This window comes from Natator depressus, chromosome 1 (assembly GCF_965152275.1).
Source record: "Natator depressus isolate rNatDep1 chromosome 1, rNatDep2.hap1, whole genome shotgun sequence".
Taxonomy (NCBI): domain Eukaryota; kingdom Metazoa; phylum Chordata; order Testudines; family Cheloniidae; genus Natator; species Natator depressus.
This window is the reverse complement of record NC_134234.1, coordinates 305774064-305796025: the sequence shown is the minus strand read 5'-3', so window position 1 is coordinate 305796025 and position 21962 is coordinate 305774064. Positions and strand designations below refer to the sequence as shown.

The following is a 21962-nucleotide window of genomic DNA, read 5'->3' as shown; positions in this document are numbered from 1 at the left end:
TTCTAAGAGACTGGATGCTTTCCACACTCTTTCTGCCCTTCAAAAATAAACACTAAGAGGAGGAGGGGTGTGTGCGTGCGTATGTTAAATGGCCTACATTAATCATCGAGGCAAATGTACTGTACAGTTTAGGAAACCTCTGAGACTATTCATACATCTATTCAAAGTTACTGCAACTGAGCATCATAAGCAATCTGGGTTGACTGTATTAAAATCACTGTTCAGTCAAGCATTCATTTCTGACTTGGATTATAATAATGTTTCATTCCAGAGTTTAGTATTTGTAAGCAGGCAATTTTTCATTATATAGACATTTTCTATGCAGATGGTATCATCGTTTTATGAAACAGAGTGATTGTTTCACAAGTTGGAATTGTTATAAGGGGACCTTTTTACAACAGCTTGAAACAAAAATGATAGAAATAGTGGCAGAAGATGCCTTTTTAATATCTTGTCTGTTTCAGCTACTAAACAGGTATAGGAAAGGAATACAATACAAACAAATAGCACCTAGAAAGCTGTTTATCACCTAATGAGAATGTGATGATTTCCTTTCACCGGGAATTTTCTTGACCTTCTAGTTTTCTGTTCCAAGCATCCAGAATTAATATCAGAGACAAATGTACCTTCTAATTAAAATGGAAACTGAAGAAGAAAACAAAAACACATCAACATAGAAATGAGTCATCATAAGAGTTGCATTCAACAGAGCTATTCATTTGGCATGAGAAAAGGAAGCATAGGTATTATTAGGTACCATAATGTTTCAGTGCCTCAACTAGAGATTATGAAATAATTTACTGAGCATGGAGATCTCAAATGACAAGGATAGTAATTCATAAAGTTATGATGTAATTGTTGTTCTTTACAAAGCTCTGTAGATATTGGTGGTACTTTTCAGTTAAAAAAATGCTTCGAGTAGCCCAGTACCTGTCACCCCAATGTGGGGTTATCTTAGCTTTATCCATTTCACAATGCATGCTGTTGTGTCATGGTGTTGGAGGCTTTATGGTGCATTTTACCATTAGCTATGAGATCCCTTACATTTTCCCCCCACAACCTTATCTTTAAAGGTGGGTTTTTGTAAGTGAATAGAAATAAAAAAGCCGAAGTACAGATGTTACAGAAACAAGCTATGTGAGGCAATGTCTTTTTTATTGGACCAATGTCTATTGGTGAAAGAAACAAGCTTTCAGGCTACACAGAGCTCTTCTTAGGCCTGGGAAAGGTAGTCAGAGTGTCACAGCTAAATACAAGGTGGAACAGATTGTTTAGCATAAGTAGTCAACCCATATTGTAAGAAACTGTTCAATGTGAAGTGGCCCATTAACACATCTGCAGTCATCGGACAAGAAAGGGTGGGTGTGGTTAGTGGGGTACAGAGTGTTATAATGAGCCATAAATCCAGTGTCTTTATTAAGACCATGATTTTTACAGTCTAGCAAAGTTACGAATTTAAGCTCCCAGGTTTGCCTTTTGAAGGCATTGTGCAGGTTTCCTCTGAGGATGAGGACTGAGAGGTGAGATATGGAAATATTGTTTTGTGAAAGATGTTCGTCCACAGGTGCCAAGGGGTTTAAAAGTGATGAAAGACAAAAGCACCATATCACCTGTGGGTAAGATAAATGGTGAATAATCCTACACTCTCCTTCAGCTTTTTTAGGGACCACATCTAGGTGGGGATGGTCATAGGTCTGGCGTTGGTAAACTCAAAAAGGTCCAGCCACTTGTTTAGCTGCAACCTCCAACTGTATTTTCCCCTGAATTATTTCCTTGTCCTTTAATAGACTTCACGTTTTTCTGCCCACACATGCAACCTCTCTGCTCATATGGGATCTCAAAATTTTCTGACACAGGTCCGCAAGGGAGTCATTATCCCCCTCCACTGCCCTGCCTCTAGAGCTTGAGGCCACCAGGCTCTTAGTTGTCCCATGAGCCGAGAGGGGACCTGTCACAGTAGTAGCCAGTGCTGCCTTTCCCTTGTGAGGCAGCTGGAGCCTGCTGGAGGCAAATCTTAGCAGCTGTCACGTGGCCCACAGCCTCCTCCAGGCTTCCAATCCCAAGCAACAGCATCCCACTCCAGGGCTGTTGCCAGTGATCCTCCCTCAACTTGTGAGTGGGTGAGGGGGGCAAGGCTCTGACTCGCTGCTGTTGCAATGTGTTCCAGAGTCCCCCTGCAGTTTCTATTACCCAGCATGTTGCCTGAGGGGACAGATGAAGAAAACGTGTCTCTCTCTCTTTTCTGCTGCACTGACCTCTTCTTGAGCAAACAGAAAATCTGGGCTATTATCTTTGTGTTACAGAGCTGTAAAGAGGTAAACTGGAGCACAGAGAAAAGCTCAAAGCCACAGAAGAAATATGTGGTGCGGCTGTGAATAGAATCCAAGTCCTTTGACTCCCCGTCTTGTGCTTTAGTCACAAGAACATCTTTCCTCTCATAATGCGTTATTGTCTGGTATCCATAATTGGTCTGAGTCTCTCATTACTGGGACAACTACTGTACTTTCTGTAAAGATTAGCTAATATTGAAAAATAACTACACTAGCATAGTTTTCCAACTAGATTAGAATTTTGCATGTCAGTTCATAATACAGTAAAAATCAAGGGTATGCAGTTTGTTTATAATATGTAATGTCATTTAGCATTAAGAGGAGCTGCACATATGGTTTGAGAGGAAAATATAACCTCAATTATTTAGAGTTTTGTTGCTTTACAGGGACATTTTCAGTTTAAAGTTGACTTTTTTTACTTTTATGGTACATCTTTGATGCTTAAAACTGAAAGTTCTGTATACATCTTGTTTGTTTTTCTACAACTCATTTTCATATGGAAGTGTTTATACAAATTGGAAGAGTTTGTGGACACATCCTAAGGCTTCCTATTTGTGTGCGTTAGTATGATGACATCATCATGCTTATGTGCCACTCTGGAAGCAATGAGAACTTGCTTCTTCACCATCTAAAGAAACTGCATATGATAGAGGCTGTTCATATATATATTTTAGAGAAGTGAATGTGAACAAATATGTCATGTTTTTTTAAATCAAGACAGCTTTAAAGTGTTTCTTAAGTGAGTATATTAGTAGAACTGCTGGAGAAACTTTGGGTCAATTTATCCAATTTTTCACTTAGAAAGAAAAATGGAAAAAAGTTTAGACAATGTCTAAACATCGCGTTTCAACATTTTCCAAACAAAATGTTTCTGTTTTTTGTTTTGAAATGATTTCTGTTCTGAATTTTGTTTTATTTTATATTATATTTATAAGTTTAAAAAGTTAAAATTGAAACAAAATATTTGAACTGACCTGAAATGAAGTGAATTTTTTAAAATAATTTTCCTTTGCAGAATTTCAAAATTTTCTGTTTTCACTCCAATTCAGATTTGAAATCCTTTGAAAAACAGAACTTCCGTTCTCCACACAGCTCTAGTATTTAGCTGTCTATTTGCAACATGATACATTTTTGACCCTCTCCAGCAACAGTTAGGTACTCTTTCTAGTAAACTGAAGAATATAGACTTTTTTTACGACAAAGGATAATGATTAACAACTAAAATAAAATTTTCGTAAAAGATAAAACTCCATTTTTAGTTATATCTTCTGACACCAAAATTAATTAAGCAACCCTCTGGAAACTATCCATCCATTTTACAACAAGCAAATTACTAACACTTTTATAGTGTAACATATGTTCTTCATATCGTTTGTACCTCTTATTTATTAAAGGCCTGATGTAATGCCCATTAAAGTTAATGGAAAGATTGATTGACTTTATGTGCATTGGATCAGCCCTTAAAACTCTGAAAACTATCTTTTTTATGAACACTTTTTTCAGCATTTGCTTAAAAAATTGTAATGTGTTCTAGCATTTACACCTCAATGTAAACACTAGTTTTAAATGTAAGTACTTCACATCAATGTTTAGTTTATGGTTGACATGAGAGATTTCAACAAGTACCCAAATAGAACCCTACTGAAGATTAATAGAGCACAAGGCATAACTTTACATTCTTTGTTCCTTAATTGCTATAGTATATATTACTTAAAGATTATAATAAGGGGAAAATATAAATTCATAAATAGAGACTCGAATTAATTATTTGTTTTTCTGTGTGTGGCAGTTTAATACCACAATATCTGTGGTGTTTAACATTTTCTGAAGTCTGACACACAAATTGTTTTTGTTCCTTTCTTCTTGCTTAGATTGTCATAATGGAAGTGCAAGGTTTAAAGTCAGTAGCTCCCAATCGGATTGTTTACTGCACAATGGAAGTGGAAGGAGGAGAGAAACTTCAGACAGATCAGGCAGAAGCATCCAGGCCACAGTAAGCTCTTCTAAAATTGTTTTTTATTAAATATATTTTCTTCACAGTGTGGAACTCTACAAGAAGATTTGGAGAGACCTTTAAAAAGAATGAGACATTACAATAGTTGGTTGGTTTAGTATTTGAGCATTATAGTGATTTTCCTTGGAACAACAGTTGAACTCTTGTTCAACGTAGTGGGGAAATGTAACATATAAAACACTATGCAGTGTGGCTGTAGCCATGTTGGTCTCAGGATATTAGAGAAACAGGGTGACTGAGATAATTTCTTTTATTGGACCAACTTCTGTTGGTGAGAGAGACAAGCTTTCGAGCTACAGGGCCTGAAGAAGAGCTCTGTGTAGCCTGAAAGCTTGTCTCTCTCACCAACAGAAGTTGGTCCAGTAAAAGATACTACCTCACCCACCTTGTCTCTCCAGTACAAAACAATAGTTAAATATAACAGAACAGGTAAACAGAACACTTGTAAACTGTGCAAAAGAAAAGATGTTTGTTAAAAAACATCATTAAAAATATGCTTTAAGTCTGTGTGAACAAAGCAATTGGAGGCTGTAGCATTGTGCTCTTTTCTGTATCGTCTGACAATGCAAACCTTTTTATATAAATTAGCCTGAGATAAGTTAATATGAAGGCGGCCTTGTGGAGTTCATCTTGCACAACCAGTGGAAAATCAATACTCAGTAATCAGTCCTCACAAAGCTTACTCACCTGCTGAGCTTATTTCATTTTAAATGATAGGATTCACTTCTTTCATTTAATTTTTGAAGGAAATGGACTCAGAGGGGGAAGTATCGAACCATTGTAGTTGAACTAGTCAGTTCCATAGAGGAAAAAAAATAAGTGTGGTTTTGGTAGATTTGTTGACCTCTGGCTGCATATTGACTTCACAAGCTTTTTCCTCTGTTAAAATGTCATTTGGAATCTCTTGCAGATATGTTTTCAGATAGATTGCGAGGGTTTTACCAGCACCTTTGTGTGTCTTGCAAAAAACAATTTAACAATTGCTCTCACTAATATTTCTAAAAGACAACTTAAACTCAGATGTGAAGTTGGCTTCAGTTCAACTCAAAACACAGATATAAAATTCCGTTAGGCCAAATTGTGAGCATGTAATTGTGATTGCGTGCCTCTTTTCTATAAAAAGTCAGTGAACTTTCTCCTTGCATTGTGCAGGAAACCTACCATACAGTTTTAGACCCATGGCCTCTCTAGTCCAGCATCTTTCCTCTGATAGTGGCCCAATACCTGATGGTTCAGTGACAGCAAAAGGCAAAACCATCACCCCATCAAAGTAATACATCTGGCCAGTTTTACAGTTCTGTACATGGGTAGGACAAGGTGGAAAATGCAGTGCAATTGAATTTCATAACTGTTTCACAGTTAGAAATTTTACATTAAAGAAGTGCCATAGTGGATGAAGACAGGAGAAAATGAGAGCGATAAAGCACTGGTAATAGCAAGCACTGATGTGGGGAACGCTTGTAGGTAGATCAGAACTAGAGGGTTTCACGCTGCATATCTGAAACATCTAAGTCAGTGAGTAGTGGAGAGGCAGATGGCCAGATTCTTCCAGACAAATGTTATCAGGTGAACAGAGGAATAATCTCTGACAGAGAATGAGGAATTGAGAGATGTCCAGTACTATAGAATGGGGGTACATGTTTGAAAAGAAGAGAGGAGATTGTGGAGGTATATGAGGCATTTGCAGATATTGTGACTGCAGGGTTATCATCAATAGAAACAACTCTTAAAGCTGATGTGTTTTTTGTGATCCTCTGAATGATCTGAGGAACCTTGTTTCATTGTAAGCAGGGGGACTTATATTGCATTGGGGCTGCCCAGGTGTGGTGCAATGAAAAGGAAAGAAAGACCCTAAGAAAGAGAGAGATTTTTGTAGTGTAACAGAGGGAGTTAAGACGAGGCCATAGAGGAGGATGTTCGGGTAGTCAAAGCATGAAATTAACAAATTGTATGTTTAGCTGCATGTGAGGAGGAGGAAGCTCTCTCCCTGGAGTTGGAGGCCCTTGATCTGGAGAATGTCTTTTCATGCATGTTGGCAGTATTTTAATAAAGTAAAAAAAGCAGCAAGAGCGAACATAAAAAACATTGTAAAAGCAAATAAGTAGCTTAGAGTTTAGCCAACATTTCAATTCAGTAGCTGACAGTTTGCCCCATGTCTCCACAAATACAAGTTAAAAAAGAATGAGATCGGCTTGTGTACACAAAATGGAATTGGGAAAGGTTTAAAAAAACAAACACATTAGTAACAGAATGGAACTGATGTGAAAGACAAAGGCCTTGTCTACACTGTTGCCACGTAGTTCAGATTGTGAGGGTGCAAACTAGGGTGACCAGATGACAAGAACAAAATATCAGGATACATGGGGGGGCAGCCACAGGCTCACCCCCCTTCCCCACCAGAGCCAGCTCTAGGTTTTTTGCAGCCCCAAGCAAAAAAAAGAAAAGAAAAAAGAGCCAGAGTGCCGCCGAAGCAAAATATCGGGACAAATGGCATCCTGACCGTACATCACTAGGGACGCGGGACAAATAACTAAATATCGGGACAGTCCAGATTTTATCGGGACGTCTGGTCACCCTAGTGCAAACAGCAGTGTGCACCAAAGTGTTGTGCTGAAACATCCCCTTGTGGAGACTTGCGGGTGCCAACTAAAAGGTTCCTAGATCACATTAATGTAAACCCCCTTCAGTATTGTCTGTGTTTCCCTGATTCTTGGGGAAAAGAACCTTTTTGCCAAACAGTATCTAATATCTAAAGGTTTACTTATAAGAGAAAAGAAAGAGGTGAGAGTTAAAATGATCAAAGGAATCAAATACATTCAATAATTGCAAGGTTCTTTGAACAGGTTTGAAGCAGTGATGGAATAAACTGCTAGCTTATTAAGTCTCTGGTTGCTTCCAAAAGATTGGAAGATCCTCATTCCTTCGGTTAGAATGCTCCCATTAGTGTAAGTCCATAGTCCAGAGATCAGAGCAGGAAAGAGGCAAAATGGAGATGCTTCCAGGGCCTTTTATACTTTCTGCCATGTGGTAGGTCTGCTCTTAGTACAGTCAGTGGAAAAGTACAGGCACAAGATGGTGTCCAGTGTCACATGAGCTGGTCACATGCGCTTGCATGCTTCGATAAGTCATAGCAAGGGCCATTACCCATATTCTGTCTAGAACCTCCACAGGAAAGTCCATCAAGTGGGTATAAGCTTCTTCCATGGCCCATTGTGTTCGCTGGTGGGCCATCACCTTGAATAGTCCATTCACAATGTGCTGGCTAGACTGGATGTAAACTACCTTGTGGGTGTTACCACAGGAAGAAACACATTTGAAATACAGGTACATAGTTAATATTCATAATTTCAGACACAAAAATGATACATGCATACAAATAGGATAATCGTATTCAGCAAACCATAACTTTTCCATTGACACCTTACATGACATATTTTGTACAAGATTTGTTGCAATTATATTTCAGTGGTAGCAACAATGATCTACATCAGTGGTTCTCAAACTTTTGTACTGGTTATCCCTTTCACATAGCAAGCCTCTGAGTGTGACACCCCCCCCCCTTATAAACAAAAAACACTTTTTTATATTTTTGACACCATTATAAATGCTGGATGCAAAGCGGGGTTTGGGTTTGAGGCTGACAGCTCACGATCCCCCATGTAATAACCTCGCAACCCCCTGTGGGGTCCTGACCCCCAGTTTGAGAACCCCTGATCTACGTGGTAATATTTTAATCATATAATGTCACAGTATGCTAGTATCAAATGCACACTGTATAAGATAGGTTTTCCTCTCTTTTAATAAGATATATAACTCTCCACACTATATATGCATTATAATAGGGCAAGTGTTTAGCACTGATTCTGAAGTGCTAGATATCATGGGCATATGAACCTATGGCTTGCTAGGACCTAGTTTAAAAGGTATATTGCTTCCTCTCATGCCAGCCCTATTTAACTTTTATTACTGCCTGAGCAATATTTATTAATGCATTTCAACTGTTTCCAGCTTTTTAGCCCTTCAAAAAAGCCCACCAACGTAGACAAAGACCTTTCCTGCCAGAGATCACTTAAGGAGTACCTTTAGAAGAGCTTCCTCCATTAAACCAACCTAAGCATGGCTTTATTGCTTTGATGCGATAGAGGTCCATCTTCTAGAACAGTGTTTCCCAAACTTGGGACGCCGGTTGTTCAGGGAAAGCCCCTGGAGGGCTGGGCCGCTTTGTTTACCTGCCGCGTCCACAGGTTCAGCCGATCGCGGCTCCACTGGCTTCGGTTCGCTGCTCCAGGACAATGGGGGCTGCGGGAAGCAGATAAACAAAACGGCCCGGCCCGCCAGGGGCTTGCCCCGAACAAGCGGCATCCCAAGTTTGGGAAACACTGTTCTAGAATAACAAATATCCAACACTGATGTCATTTTTTTGCTGTTATAGATGTTGCTTTTCTTAGTTGAATGGAGTCTGTCACAGCAATTTCTATATATTTTCTTATCATAAATATTTATCGTTCTGAATATTTAACAAAAATATGGAAAATGATTCCTTGAAAATAAATTATGGTTCATAAAGGAAGATTGTTATGTTTAAGATTGAAGTAGATGTCCAGCTTTTAAACGTATCTTCGCTATTAAGCATATTTTTAGAGCTGTCAAGCGATTAAAAAGAGAATGTTAGAGCAAAATTTAGTGTTTCTGGCACCCATATGACAAATCAGATGATCATTTTCGATCGCCAGTTGCATGTATTAAGTAATATAAATCTATCGAAAGAGCTATAGTATGTTAAATAAAACATAAAGGGTGCACAATTAAGAACTCACAAATCAAAAACATCCTCAAATTAAGATTGCCTGTGCCAGGCTATTACTGACCCCTTGGATTCTGCAAAGTACTCTACCACCTTTAAATACATCATATTTCCCAAATACTACAATATGTATAGGCAAATAATTAGACATTGAATCATAATGCATACAAGGGTGCAGAATTAAGATTTCATGTGCAATCTTAAATTTGGATTTTCTTGACTCTAAGTACTTAACCGTGAAAACATAACATTATTTAACATTGTTCTTTAGATGGCATTTCCTGGGATTTTTTCCCCCTTTAAAAAAAATACAGGGGTGTCTTGGACATTTTCCAACTTTGAGTTCTGAGTCATTCTTTTTGAAGCTTTTCTAACTCCACTATTTATTTTTTGTGGATTAATAATATGCAGTTGGTGGTATCCACAATGCTGTCGTCTGATTTTTGGCGTGTGTGATGGTGAAGTAAAGTATGCGATGGAAGGGGAGCCAAACCTACATTTTAGTTTATCTGTTACATATGTGTATATTTGGTTTAACTGCACTTAAGTTAACTACGTTAACTTGAGAAACTGTATTTCAATATTATTTTAGCTTGTAGTCTTACAGTTTACTACTGTCATGTTTAACTTTCTCTTCCTGATTTTGTTCTTGCACCTTTGCTTTTCTGCCTCTGGAAGAAAAAAACTCTTAGGAATATTAGAATCCAAAAAATTGCTGCTAGCTGAAATATTGTCAACTCCTGATGTGATTAGCTAGTTCCAGACGTCAAATTACAGTTTAAGTGCAGTAAAATCTATAGTCACCTACTGCTTTGAATTATATCAAAGCAGTGTTCTTCAGCTCACTGTACAGTTCAGGGTCTGTTGGCATCACAACTGATTTTCTTAAAAATGATGCATAACAAATACCTAAATTTTAGTAATTTTATTGAAGTGATACTGAATCTAAAAGAGTCTCCGTCTTCATATCATGCAATTAATAATGCCATTAAGGTTATTTTAAGGGCAAAAGTTTCAAAAAGGTTCATCTGTGGTGAACAGGTAAAGTTGGACTTTTGAAGTCTAATGGGGCGTACTGTTACACTCCCAATAACATTATGTTCTTTGAGATGGCCTCTGCATGTTTCCACTTGAGGGAAGCACCTTTCTCTCTCCAAACTGCATCTTTGGGAACCTCTGTCGGGGCGGAAGGAAGAGGCGGGAAATCTCTAAATCTTCAATGAGCACTGAACAATGTGCGGAATGAATTTTGTTACGTACACCAATATGGAGGTGATGTGTGACACATCACCTCCATATTGGTGTACATAACAAAATTCATGTGCTGGGGGTGGGGTCGAGAGGTTCGGAGTGTGAGAGGGGGCTCAGGGCTGGGGTACAGGATTATTGGGGTGTGGGGGGGTGAGGGCTCCAGGGTGGGGCTGGGGATGAGGGGCTCAAGGCTGGGGCAGATGGTTGGGGTGCAGTACGGGGGTGAGGGATCCGGCTGGGTGTGCAGGCTCTGGGGTGGAGCAGGGTTGAGGGGTTTGGGGTGCAGACTGCCCAGGGGCTACGGCTGGGAGAGAGGACTCCCCGCAGCTATCTCTCCCCGCAGCAGCACCTGGGTTTGGGTGGGGGTGGGGAGAGGTGCCTCTTCCTCGGCCGCAGCAGGTCTGGGGCAGGTCCGTGCTGGGGCCGGTGGGGAAAGGCACCTCTCCCTGCCTCAGCCCTGAGCCCCTGCACAGGGCTTAACAGGCTGCTGTGTGGTTGTACATCTTTGAGGGAACTTAGGCACTAAAGCCTCCTTGGTACCAAGAGGCTCTGTTCTGTAAAGTGAGCTTTTCCTTTCCTAGAACATGATGGTTTGTAGACAGATCCAGGTTTCAAAGCAATGGTTGGAGTTCCCCTTTCCCCATAGCATTGAGGGGCTTAGGTGACTGTCCTGTGACAGCGATCCAAACTAGAACTATTTTCTGACGCAGTCAGTTCTCAGATGTGTCAAGCCCATCCCTGTTGAGAATTGCAACATTGAAAATTCGTCTTAGGTCTGTGGCAGGCATGACATGTCTTTCTGTTTACTTCCAGCTAGGTGTGCAATTCTAGAATCCGGTTGGATTGTGTGGGGTTCAAAGGGGTAATTTTAAATTGTGTTGGGCACCAAGTTATTTTATCCCCAAAATTACTTAATATATTAATCTAGGGGAAAAATAAAAAAGGTAGGCCAGCTCTTACTAATTGTTTCTCTTACTGCCAGCTCAGGAGTATGGCTTTTACATAACTTAGGGGACACCATGCTCAGGACTAAGCAAAATAATCACAATTATTAACCTTGGCTATTTTAGTTATGGCATGGTATTTCACAATGGTTATATCTGAGCTATAAAAGTGCAGCAACCCCTCCCTTTAAACAAACCAAAGAGATTTTGGTGTGCTTCGATGTTCTTTTGGTGCTCTGTCCTTCAGCCAATTTCATATTACAATGGTCTTCTGTCTCCATCTCAACTTAGTTTGATTTAATGTGAAAATGCATACATATGATGGCTAGTGTTAGAGGGCTTATTCCTTCACCCACTTACTTCCCTGGTTCTTCTCGCATGAACAGAGAGCAACAATACCCGAAGTCCAAAGGTGCAAACAATTCAATGTTTATTGGGGTGAACTTCCAGCAAGCATGATTCCAGTTTCCTTCCTTAGTATCCTCCTTCCCAGCTCTGACACCACAGAGCCTTACACCTGTGTCCCTGTTCCCATTTCTCCCTTTAACCAAACAGGATTCCAGTTTCCTTACTCCCATTCCCTGTTCCCATTTCCCCCTTTAGCAAAACATGGTTCCAATTTCCTTACCCCCATTCCCTGTTCCCATTTCCCCCTTTAGCAAAACATGGTTCCAATTTCCTTACCCTCATTCCCTGTTCCCATTTCCCCCTTTACACACACCCACCCCCTCCCACCAAGGCCCCCTCACTTCCTCATTGACTACAGATTATATAGTAAAACTTCAGTTCTGCTTAGCTATACCTTAACCAATCATTTTCCTGAAATTTAACTAACCAATCCTAACATATTGTAACATGATTATGTAACCAATTATATCCCACCACCTTAATTAGTTTACACCCAGCAAAATTAATTATACAGCAGACAGGAACAATCACAGAACCAGACAGAGATTATACAGACAAACAATAGCAAAGTAGGAACTATAATGACAAAACAATACAGAAGTGAGGATTTCACATCCCAGTATTGATAAGTGAGTTCTTGCCAGACAGGATGCTGTTTCCTTTTACATTTTCTAGGCACTTCCCTTTCTCTGGAGGTGATAGGCATTATCAGGACAGGATTGTATTCCTAACAGCCCAATAGCACCTTCTTTCAATGTGACTAGTTTGGAATGTGAGGATGTGACCTGTCGCTTCCTAGCTTATGGCTGCCTCTGCTGCTTAGCCAAAGGCCTTAGCCTAAGCACAGGGCCTCAGACTGTCACAGTAAGAGAAGGCCCTTACACCAGCAGACAGTGATTTTGATTCTTTCTTTTATACTTCTAGAACTAGCCAAGTGATAAGAATACCCCTAAATTCTTAAAGTACAGGCCTTTACAGACAGGCCTGAATATCTATATCCTAACAGCTAGTGCATTGAAAATCTCAGTTCTGATATGAGTACAAAGCCGTAATCAATATTCTTCTGTTTGGGCTACATTTTCAGATTGTCTTTGCCAAATTAAATTCTCTGTTCACATAATACTTATTTAACACATTGAACTAAAATTATTCCATGCACTCAGGAAATGGGTGTCACACAGGTAGTGATCACCTGTGAAAATTTTGGTGTGACTTGCCCAGCATCACACTGGAACTCTGGTAGAGGCAGGGATAGAATCCAGTTCTCCAGGGTAGCATTCAACTGCATAGCATGAGGCTGTCCTCTCTCTTCCCCTGCCTCATTCACTGCACATCTTCTGACTTTTGCAACAAATGAAATAAGGATCCTACAGACAACAGCCTTCTTTACTACACACCCCTGATTAATCCTCAGAGAAGGTCCATACTGTGAAAGATGTCACAATTATTCTGTCTGTGCATCATACCATAAAGGAACAATTCCAAGGTACAGCAGCTGAGAACCAAGAACTTGTTGTATATATCATTTTATTTTTCAACTAGAAGTAGCCAATATGTTTTCATAATGCTTTATGTACTCATAGTTCGGCACAAGCAATTAAAAAAAATCACCTAGCTACCAGATTACTCATTGAATGTGGTCTTGAATAGATTATAGAGAACAAAGATGACAAACAGATGTTAGATTAGGCTTACAAAATCATGAAAATATACCAGACCAGGAGCAAAATCTACTCACATAATACTCACCAACATATTCATGATCATGGGGAAAAATATTTTATTTGGCATTAATAAAAAGGGCAAATAGCATGTGTGAAGTTGTTTTTAGGAGGAATTTGATGATGAAGACTAAGGCCCAGATTTTAAAATCAATAGGAATTGGGCATCTGGGTATTTTTAAAAATCCATCTAGGTATCTGACTTGATCTTTAGGTGATTAAATACGTTTAAAAATATAGTCCTGTGTTCTTTAAGTTTCCAACCTGAGAACATGATATGTATTTTGTGAAACGTTTTTTGTTAAAAGAGAGATATTTAACAAGAAATATTTTCAGATATTTTAAAAAAATGTTTTCTGTCGATCTCAGTAGATATATAAAGCTTAATTAACTGTAAAAATCTGATTTTACTTTTCACATTTTTTGCATGTTGATGCATAACATTTTCCATTTCACTCAATTTGTGATCATGTTTTTCTACTTGTTCTAATACCCTAGCACAATACTGATTTGCTTTAAGACACTACAGGGGAATATTTATATAGAACAGCAAAATATAGAATCATAGAATTGTACAGGTGGTGGGGCCCTAAAAAGTGCTGAGGCAGGACTGAATATATCTAGACCATCCCTGACAGGTGATTTCTAACCTGTTCTTAAAAACCTTCAATGACAGGAATTCCACAACCTTGCTTGGAAGCCTGTTTCAGTGCTTAGCTTTCCATATAGTTAGAAAGTTTTTCCTAATATCATAACAAAAGTTTTCTTTCTGCAGATTAAACTGATTACTTCTTGTCCTACCTTCAGTAGACATGGAGAACAATCAGTCATCACCCTCTTTATGAAAGGCCTTGACATATTTGAAGACTGTGATCCAGCCCTCCCTCAGTCTGTGTTTCTCAAGACTAAACATGTCCAGTTTTTTACCTTATCTTCATAGGTCAGATTTTCTAAATCTTCTATCATCTTTGTTGCTCCGCTCTGGACTTTCTCATATTTGTCCACATCTTTCTTAAAATATGGCACCCAGAACTGGATACAGTACTCCAGCTGAGGCCTCACCAATGCCAAGTAGAGCCGAACAATTACCTCCTGTGTCTTATGTATGACACTCCTGTTAACACACCCCAAAATTATATTAGCCTGTTTTGCAACTGCTTCACATTGTTGACTTCATTTAATTTGTGATCTAATATGAACCCCATATCCTTTTCAGCAGTACTACCATCTAGCTAGTTATTCCCCATTTTGTAATTGTGCATTTGATTTTTCCTTCCTAAGTACTTTTTGCTTGTCTTTATTCAATTTCATATTGATTTCAGACCAATTATCTAATTTGTCAACGTCTTTTTGAATTCCAATCCTTTCCTCATATATGCTTCCAAACCCCTTCCCCCAGATTGGTGCAATCTGCAAATATTATAAGCATATTCTCCACTCCATTATCCAAGTCATTAATGAAAATGTTGAATAGTAGCAGACCTAGGACGGACCCCTGTGCGACCCTATCAGATATGTCCGCCCATTTGACAACAAAACATTGATAATTACACTTGGAATATGGTCTTTCAACCAGTTATGCATGCCCTTCATAGTAATTTCATCTAGACCCCATGTCCCTAGTTTTCTTATGATACTGTCATATGAGAGTATATCGAAAGCCTCACTAAAATCAAAATATATTACATCTACTGCTTCCCCCTTCCACTAGGCCAGGCACCCTGTCAAAGAAGGAAATTAGGCTGGTTTGGCATGACATGTTCTTGACAAATCCATGCTGGCTATTACTTATTACCCTACTATTCCCTATGTGCTTTCAAATTGATTGTTTAATAAATTGTTCCAGTATCTTTCCAGGTATCGAAGTTAGGCTGAATGGTCTATAATTCCCCAGATCCTTTTTAAAAGATAGGTACTAAATTTGCCTTTCTGCAGTCCTTTAGGACCTCACCCATCCTCCATCAGTTCCTGAAGATAATCACTAAATAATAATTCAGCTAGTTCCTTAAGTACCCTATCCTGAATTTCATCAGGCACTGCTGACTTGAATATATCTAACTTATCTAACTTACAACTACAATACATGCCTGCTGAAGTGAAGAAACAGACTGACAGAGCCAGAAGAGTAGCCAGAGGTTACCTACTACAGGACAGGCATAGCAAAGAAAATAACAGAACACTACTAGCCATCACCTTCAGCCCCCAACTGAAACCTCTCCAGCGCATCATCAAGGATCTACAACCTATCCTGAGGGACGACCCATCACTCTCACAGATCTTGGGAGACAGCCCAGTCCTTGCTTACAGACAGCCCCCTGAAGCAAATACTCACCAGCAACCACACAACAAAAACACTAACCCAGGAACCTATCCTTGCAACAAAGCCTGTTGCCAACTGTGTCCACATATCTATTCAGGGGACACCATCATAGGGCCTAATCACATCAGCCACACTGTCAGAGGCTCATTCACCTGTACATTTACCAATGTGACCTATGCCATCATGAGCCAGCAGTGCCCCTCTGCCATGTATATTGGCCACACCAGACAGTCTGTACATAAAAGAATAAATGGACACAAATCAGACGTCAAGAATTATAACATTCAAAAACCAGTCGGAGAACACTTCAATCTCTCTGGTCACTCGATTACAGACCTAAAAGTGGCAATTCTTCAACAAAAAAAACTTCAAAAACAGACTCCAGCGAGAGACTGCTGAATTGGAATTAATTTGCAAACTGGACACCATTAAATTAGGCTTGAATAAAGACTGGGAGTGGATGGGTCATTACACAAAGTAAAACTATTTCCCCCCGTTTATTCCCCCCCTGCCCCGCCACTGTTCCTCAGACGTTCTTGTCAACTGCTGGAAATGGCCCACCTTGATTATCACTACAAAAGGTTTTTTTCCCCTTGCTCTCCTGCTGGTAATAGCTCACCTTACCTGATCACACTCGTTACAGCGTCTATAGTAACACCCATTGTTTCATGTTCTGTGTATATAAAATATCTCCACTGTATTTTCCACTGCATGCATCCGATGAAGTGAGCTGTAGCTCACGAAAGCTTATGCTCAAATAAATTTGTTAGTCTCTAAGGTGCCACAAGTACTCCTTTTCTAACTTATCTAAACATTCTTTAATGTTTGCTTTCCCTATTTGAGCTTAACTTCTTTCTCCTAAAGTGGCTCTCCCCCGGTTACATTTTTAGATGTGATTTCATTGAACTTGTTTTCGGAGCGCGCAAAATAAGTTCATGTAAAACCCTCTTTAAAAAACAAATTATGAATTCCAGGAACATAATTATATAGATGTACCTTTGAATGATTTTTATGGGAAATACATATATGTATAAATCTTTTGTTTTGTAACTGGTGGTTCATTTGGAGCCAGGTGGCTTTTGGTATAGCATCTACAAAAGTTAGTCAAATAAGCATTACATGTTTGAAAATAATTTGGGATGCGAGTATTATCGGAGTGGTAGTGATCATGACATAGATAGTGTATATTCACTTTTAATAATTAATTTAGGTTCAGGTTTTTTTATAACTTTCAACACTGTTCCTATTCTGTTTCTAAGATGGTTTGGAGATAAATTATTGTATTTCTAAAGGGATACCTACCTTCATGGATCCTATTGTTTTTGGTTTTAGTAAAACTTTCCTTTCTGGATTGTCATGAGTGCGGTCAGTCATGGACAAGGATTTAACAGATCACCCTTCAAAATTAAGATACTATGAACAGAGAAGCCGAATATACCTGTCTGGCATCCAGCTGTGAAGAGGAAAAAGGAAACTGAAATGAACTGATCCATCTTTTCTGAAACACCATTTTGTCCCAGCATATTTTGCTGGGCTCTGAACAGAAGATGATGGAATACATTTTTATCACGTCTTTGTACCAAACTAACAGTGAATGAATTTCACAAAAGCTATATCGATTCAGTGGAGCGTTTAAGACACAATTTTATTCAATTATCCAATTGTTCACTTTTTTAGAGGCAAGAAATAGCCACTAATCTGTTTGAGAATAGAGAAGAACAGTAATGATCGGGAGAGAGAGAGAGAGACAGTGGGTCTCCACAGTAATCAAGCTCCTACATTACATCGTATTCTGCCATTGATCATTATCCTGTAAAATACTCTTGTCTAAAAATGCTTTTTTTCCACACAGAATTTTTTCTTTTTCTGCCACTGGGAAATATATGTACTTTTTGTATGTGCTTTTAAAAACAAAAAAAAAATCCTCTACTTTTATGATTTCCCCCTCTAGGTTTTTAGTTACCAAAATTATGGCTACTCAAAAGGAATTTTTACAGCTCTACTATAAAAGTGTAGTATTGTGTCATTCAACAATTTGGGTGTGTGGAGAAGGGAATTAACTAAAGTTCATAGAATCATAGAATATCAGGGTTGAAAGGGACCTCAGGAGGTCATCTAGTCCAACCCCCTGCTAAAAGCAGGACCAATCCCCAATTAAATCATCCCAGTCAGGGCTTTGTCAAGCATGACCTTAAAGACCTCTAAGGAAGAAGATTCCACCACCTCCCTTGGTAACCCATTCCAGTGCTTCACTACCCTCCTAGTGAAAAAGTTTTTGCTAATATCCAACCTAAACCTCCCCCATTGCAACTTGAGACCATTGCTCCTTGTTTTGTCATCCACTGAGAACAGTCTAGATCCATCCTCTTTAGAACCCCCTTTCAGGTAGTTGAAAGCAGCTACCAAATCCCCCCTCATTCTTCTCTTCTGCAGACTACATAATCCCAGTATGAAGGACAGCTTTCCACACTGTGTGGAGTTAAGCACAGGATTTTATTTCGCACAGCACTGGCGGTGTTACTTTGCTTATTAGACTTAGAGACACTGCAGAACAATTAATTACAATAGATTATATAGAGTGCTAATGGGGGAAGAGAAGCAACGGGGATGGGTTTTCCCAAGCCCCTGGATAGGTTTTAGCAGCGAGACAAGATAAGCACAATAAGCCACGGGTCTAAAAAATTACATAATGGCTCTGCCCAAGGCTTAAATTAACATATTGGTGACACACAGGTAATTACCCCCAAACTATTTTTATTAACGTGTATAGGTTAAATCCTGATTTTGGGATCCAGAGGAATGAGGTAGCAGCTTTCCTGGTTAACCAACAGGTACATTTCTAGAGATTTAAAGCAAAAAAGCAGTAAATTAGTACTTAACAATAACAATTGTTTGTAAGTTTACCTTGTATTTTTGTGGGCTAGGATTAGCATACGTTTGTGAGGGGAGGGTGTCAAAACCCATGTCAATCATATTAGGCCTTTTTCTGAACTCTGTCTGGGATCTGAGGGGTATTGTACCACAATCTCCTCCTTGCATTAGGGAATAATCATGAGGCCTTTCTCAGCGCTTTGTGTGTTTATAACTTGCGATAAGGACGCCCAATTACATTCAGAGTTATGCTGACTCTGCTTACTGACTTGAAACACACAAGGTTGTATGTTTACCCCAGCTTTTTTTTAGCCATGTATTGTTTTTTTGTTAGCTAGTTCTCATCCGGGCCTGTATGAAAAGTTCTTAGCAAAAACTACAGTTAAGATCTTATATCCACAGCAAATGGATTTTGGCCCTTCAGTCCCTGCTCTTGACCCTAGGGTTTTTTAACTTGCCAGGTCAAATACAACATTTTTAAAGTTTTTAGGTTACTTCGGAGTTGCCAGTGAAATATTAACACCATCAGGAATGTTAGGATGGACATTTCCCACATAATTTGGCAAAATAGCACCCAGATTCATCCCCAGGGGATTTCATTACCTGAGATCGCATTGCCTATAATTATTGATTTAACCTCCACTGCCTGATTCCGTGCCTTAGAGTACTTAACACTGGCCTAGTTCACAGTCTCCCCTATCCGAGTGTACCTCTGACAGCCTTTTCCAATGTTTTTTGGGCCTTGGCCACCAACTGCTTGAGCTTCGCCTGCAGAGCCAGAAGACCCTTCTTTAGATACTTACTGCCATAGTGCCATTCCAGATTTCATGCAAGGTAACCCGTCATTGACAGAGTAGGGTGGAAACGTGTCCCATTAACAGTTGTCCTTCGGGGGACCGTTATGCACATGGATGGATGTGTCGAGGGGCAGGGCTTTTCATTTAACTCGATGGAGTGGTTTTGGGCAGTTACACATCAGCTCCATGTGCACCAGTTTTTCAGTGACGGCCACCTCGAACCTAGACAAATTTGTTAGAACACTATAAGGGCATATACATAGAATTTCCTTATTAGAGTGGGTGCAACATTCACTAGGGTACAATGCTTTTCTGAAGACCTCGGAATATTCAATGCTTTTTATTTTAGTAACATGACCTTTCCTCCATACTGGCAGGGAGGTTACCATTCTAGCTCGTTGTGAGTGAGGGATTTCCAAAGGCACTAGGAGACTGAAGATTATACTATGACCTGTCCAAACCGGTCTTTGGACTCTTATTGATTTTCTGTTTCCCCATTCCCATGGAGGGATACTGAGGAGATGGGGTTCCACCACTTCCATAAGGGCTAGGTGGACCTGGCCATTCAGGGGATTGGTTACAATTCCCTGTGTGGTGATGGCCAATGCTTGCCCTGCCCTTTAACAACTTTTTTTCAATTCCTTTATTTTGGTACCATTTATTAACAGGATGATGAATTTTTGACCCAAGTATTTTGTTATATTTAATGAGGTGGATATAGAGTTTGACAGATTCTTTAAACTGTTTAGGATTAGTTAACTGGCCCTATTAGTATCCAGTCCTCCCTTTTACATGGCATACTACTTGCATCCTTTATCATGCACCACTGGGGCAGCAGGAGCCACAGCAGGAATTTTCTTATAGTTACCCTTCAGTTCTTTTTCCTGTTTACCTGTGGAGATATTGTTAGTATTGGCAAGCACTGGTTTAAACAGTTTTACCTGATTTTGGTGCCTTTCAAATATTTTTATTTTTTTCTAATTTTTAAATGCAGGTTTGTTCAAACTGCTGTTGTTATTTAGCTGGGTTTTATTTATTTATTTTTTTACTTGGTTGTATAGTTGTTGTTGTTTTTAATTTATTGTTTAATACCGTAATGTAGTTCTGTAACCTGTCTGCGAAGGGCCCAGAAAAATTAATCTGCAGATTATGCCGTGGTCCTTCTGGGCATGGTTGATGGCTTAGGGGTACTTCTTTTTTCTTTTACCCACATTTACTTGTGCACATATTACACATTTTTAAAGAAATTATAAGGCATGTTTTATGGCTGGCCACCACCAGTGCTTTAGGGCAGCTTTTATTTGCCTTCATCCCAGGTGAGCTGGGGAGTGGATGGCATGGAGCTGCAGAGCCCGTATGCACTTAAGGGCTACCAGCTCCTCCCCCCGCCAGTCCCATACCAAAGGTGATTTTTATACACACAGCCTTGTTCCTTTAACTTGTGTTTTTGTTTTATTTTTTGTTTCTTGATTGAGATTTTATGATGTGCTTTTATTTTGACTACTGCTAGTTCTCATGGTAGTTGGACAGCTTTTGTTAGTTTTTAACTGCATTTATATTATTAATGGGTTTGCCGGTGGTTGTTCTAAAACCCCTGCGTGACCACACTTTCATGTAGTTATGCACTACTCTGAATGCATATCTGCTATCTGTGTACACTGTGAGCCTTTTGCCCTCCCCCAATCTTAGAGCTTCAGTGAGGGCTGTTAACTCTGCTTTTTGGTCTGATTTTGAACCATTCAGCTGACCTGACACTATTACTGTTTCGTTACTAACTACCACTGCTCATTCTGTATTTGCACTTTATTTTCATACTTTCTTGACCCATCTACATACAGAATTATGTCTGGATTCTTTTAATGGCTCTTTCTTAACTCCTTTCCCTATCTATGAGACATTCGTGCACCTTTTCATTTATGTTCAGGTATTCAGCTACATTTATTTCTTTGTTGCTTACTATGGAGAAATTGGGGTTTTGCAGGTACTCTCACTGACTCCTCCAGGTTTCGGCACCAGTTAGCACAGCAACGTATTGAGTCTTACTGTGGTTATAGTAAAGGGGGAACGGCTTTCCCAGGTCAGGTAAGCCCAAGCTGGGGGCGGAGGCTAAAGCTTGTTTTACTTTTATGAATGCCTCCTCTTGTTCTGTGCCCTATATTACTAACTTGTTTGCAAGTTTTCCCCATCTGGTAAGTTTTTGGATTGGTTTAATCCTCGCTGAGTACTCTGGTATGTATGTTCTGCAGTAATTAAGGAGTCCCAGCACTTTATGGACTTTCTTAACTGTAGGTGGTTTTTTAACTCTTGAATTGCCTGCTTGAGAATGAGACTATTTTGATTTTTGCCTTAAAACTAATTTTTTTTTTTTACTATCGTTTTGTTACTTGAGGATGGTTGGGTTTTTTTGTTTTGTTTTGTTTTTTAACGGACTGGCATTTCTTGACATTTACCCTTCTGCAACATTTGTTTTTTGTAAATACCATTAAATGCTTATTAATAATT

General features: G+C 39.3%; 1 protein-coding gene across 16 annotated transcripts in view; it reads left to right on the top strand.

Moving 5' to 3' along the window:
- CADPS2 (calcium dependent secretion activator 2) overlaps window positions 1–21962 on the top strand; it is a 555767-nt gene that overhangs the window by 235394 nt on the left and 298411 nt on the right. For all 16 annotated transcript variants that reach the window (XM_074942329.1, XM_074942327.1, XM_074942330.1 and 13 more), the window contains one exon: window positions 4202–4323. In XM_074942329.1, coding sequence (XP_074798430.1) covers window positions 4202–4323 — 122 coding nt within the window. The remainder of the gene's footprint in view (window positions 1–4201; window positions 4324–21962) is intronic.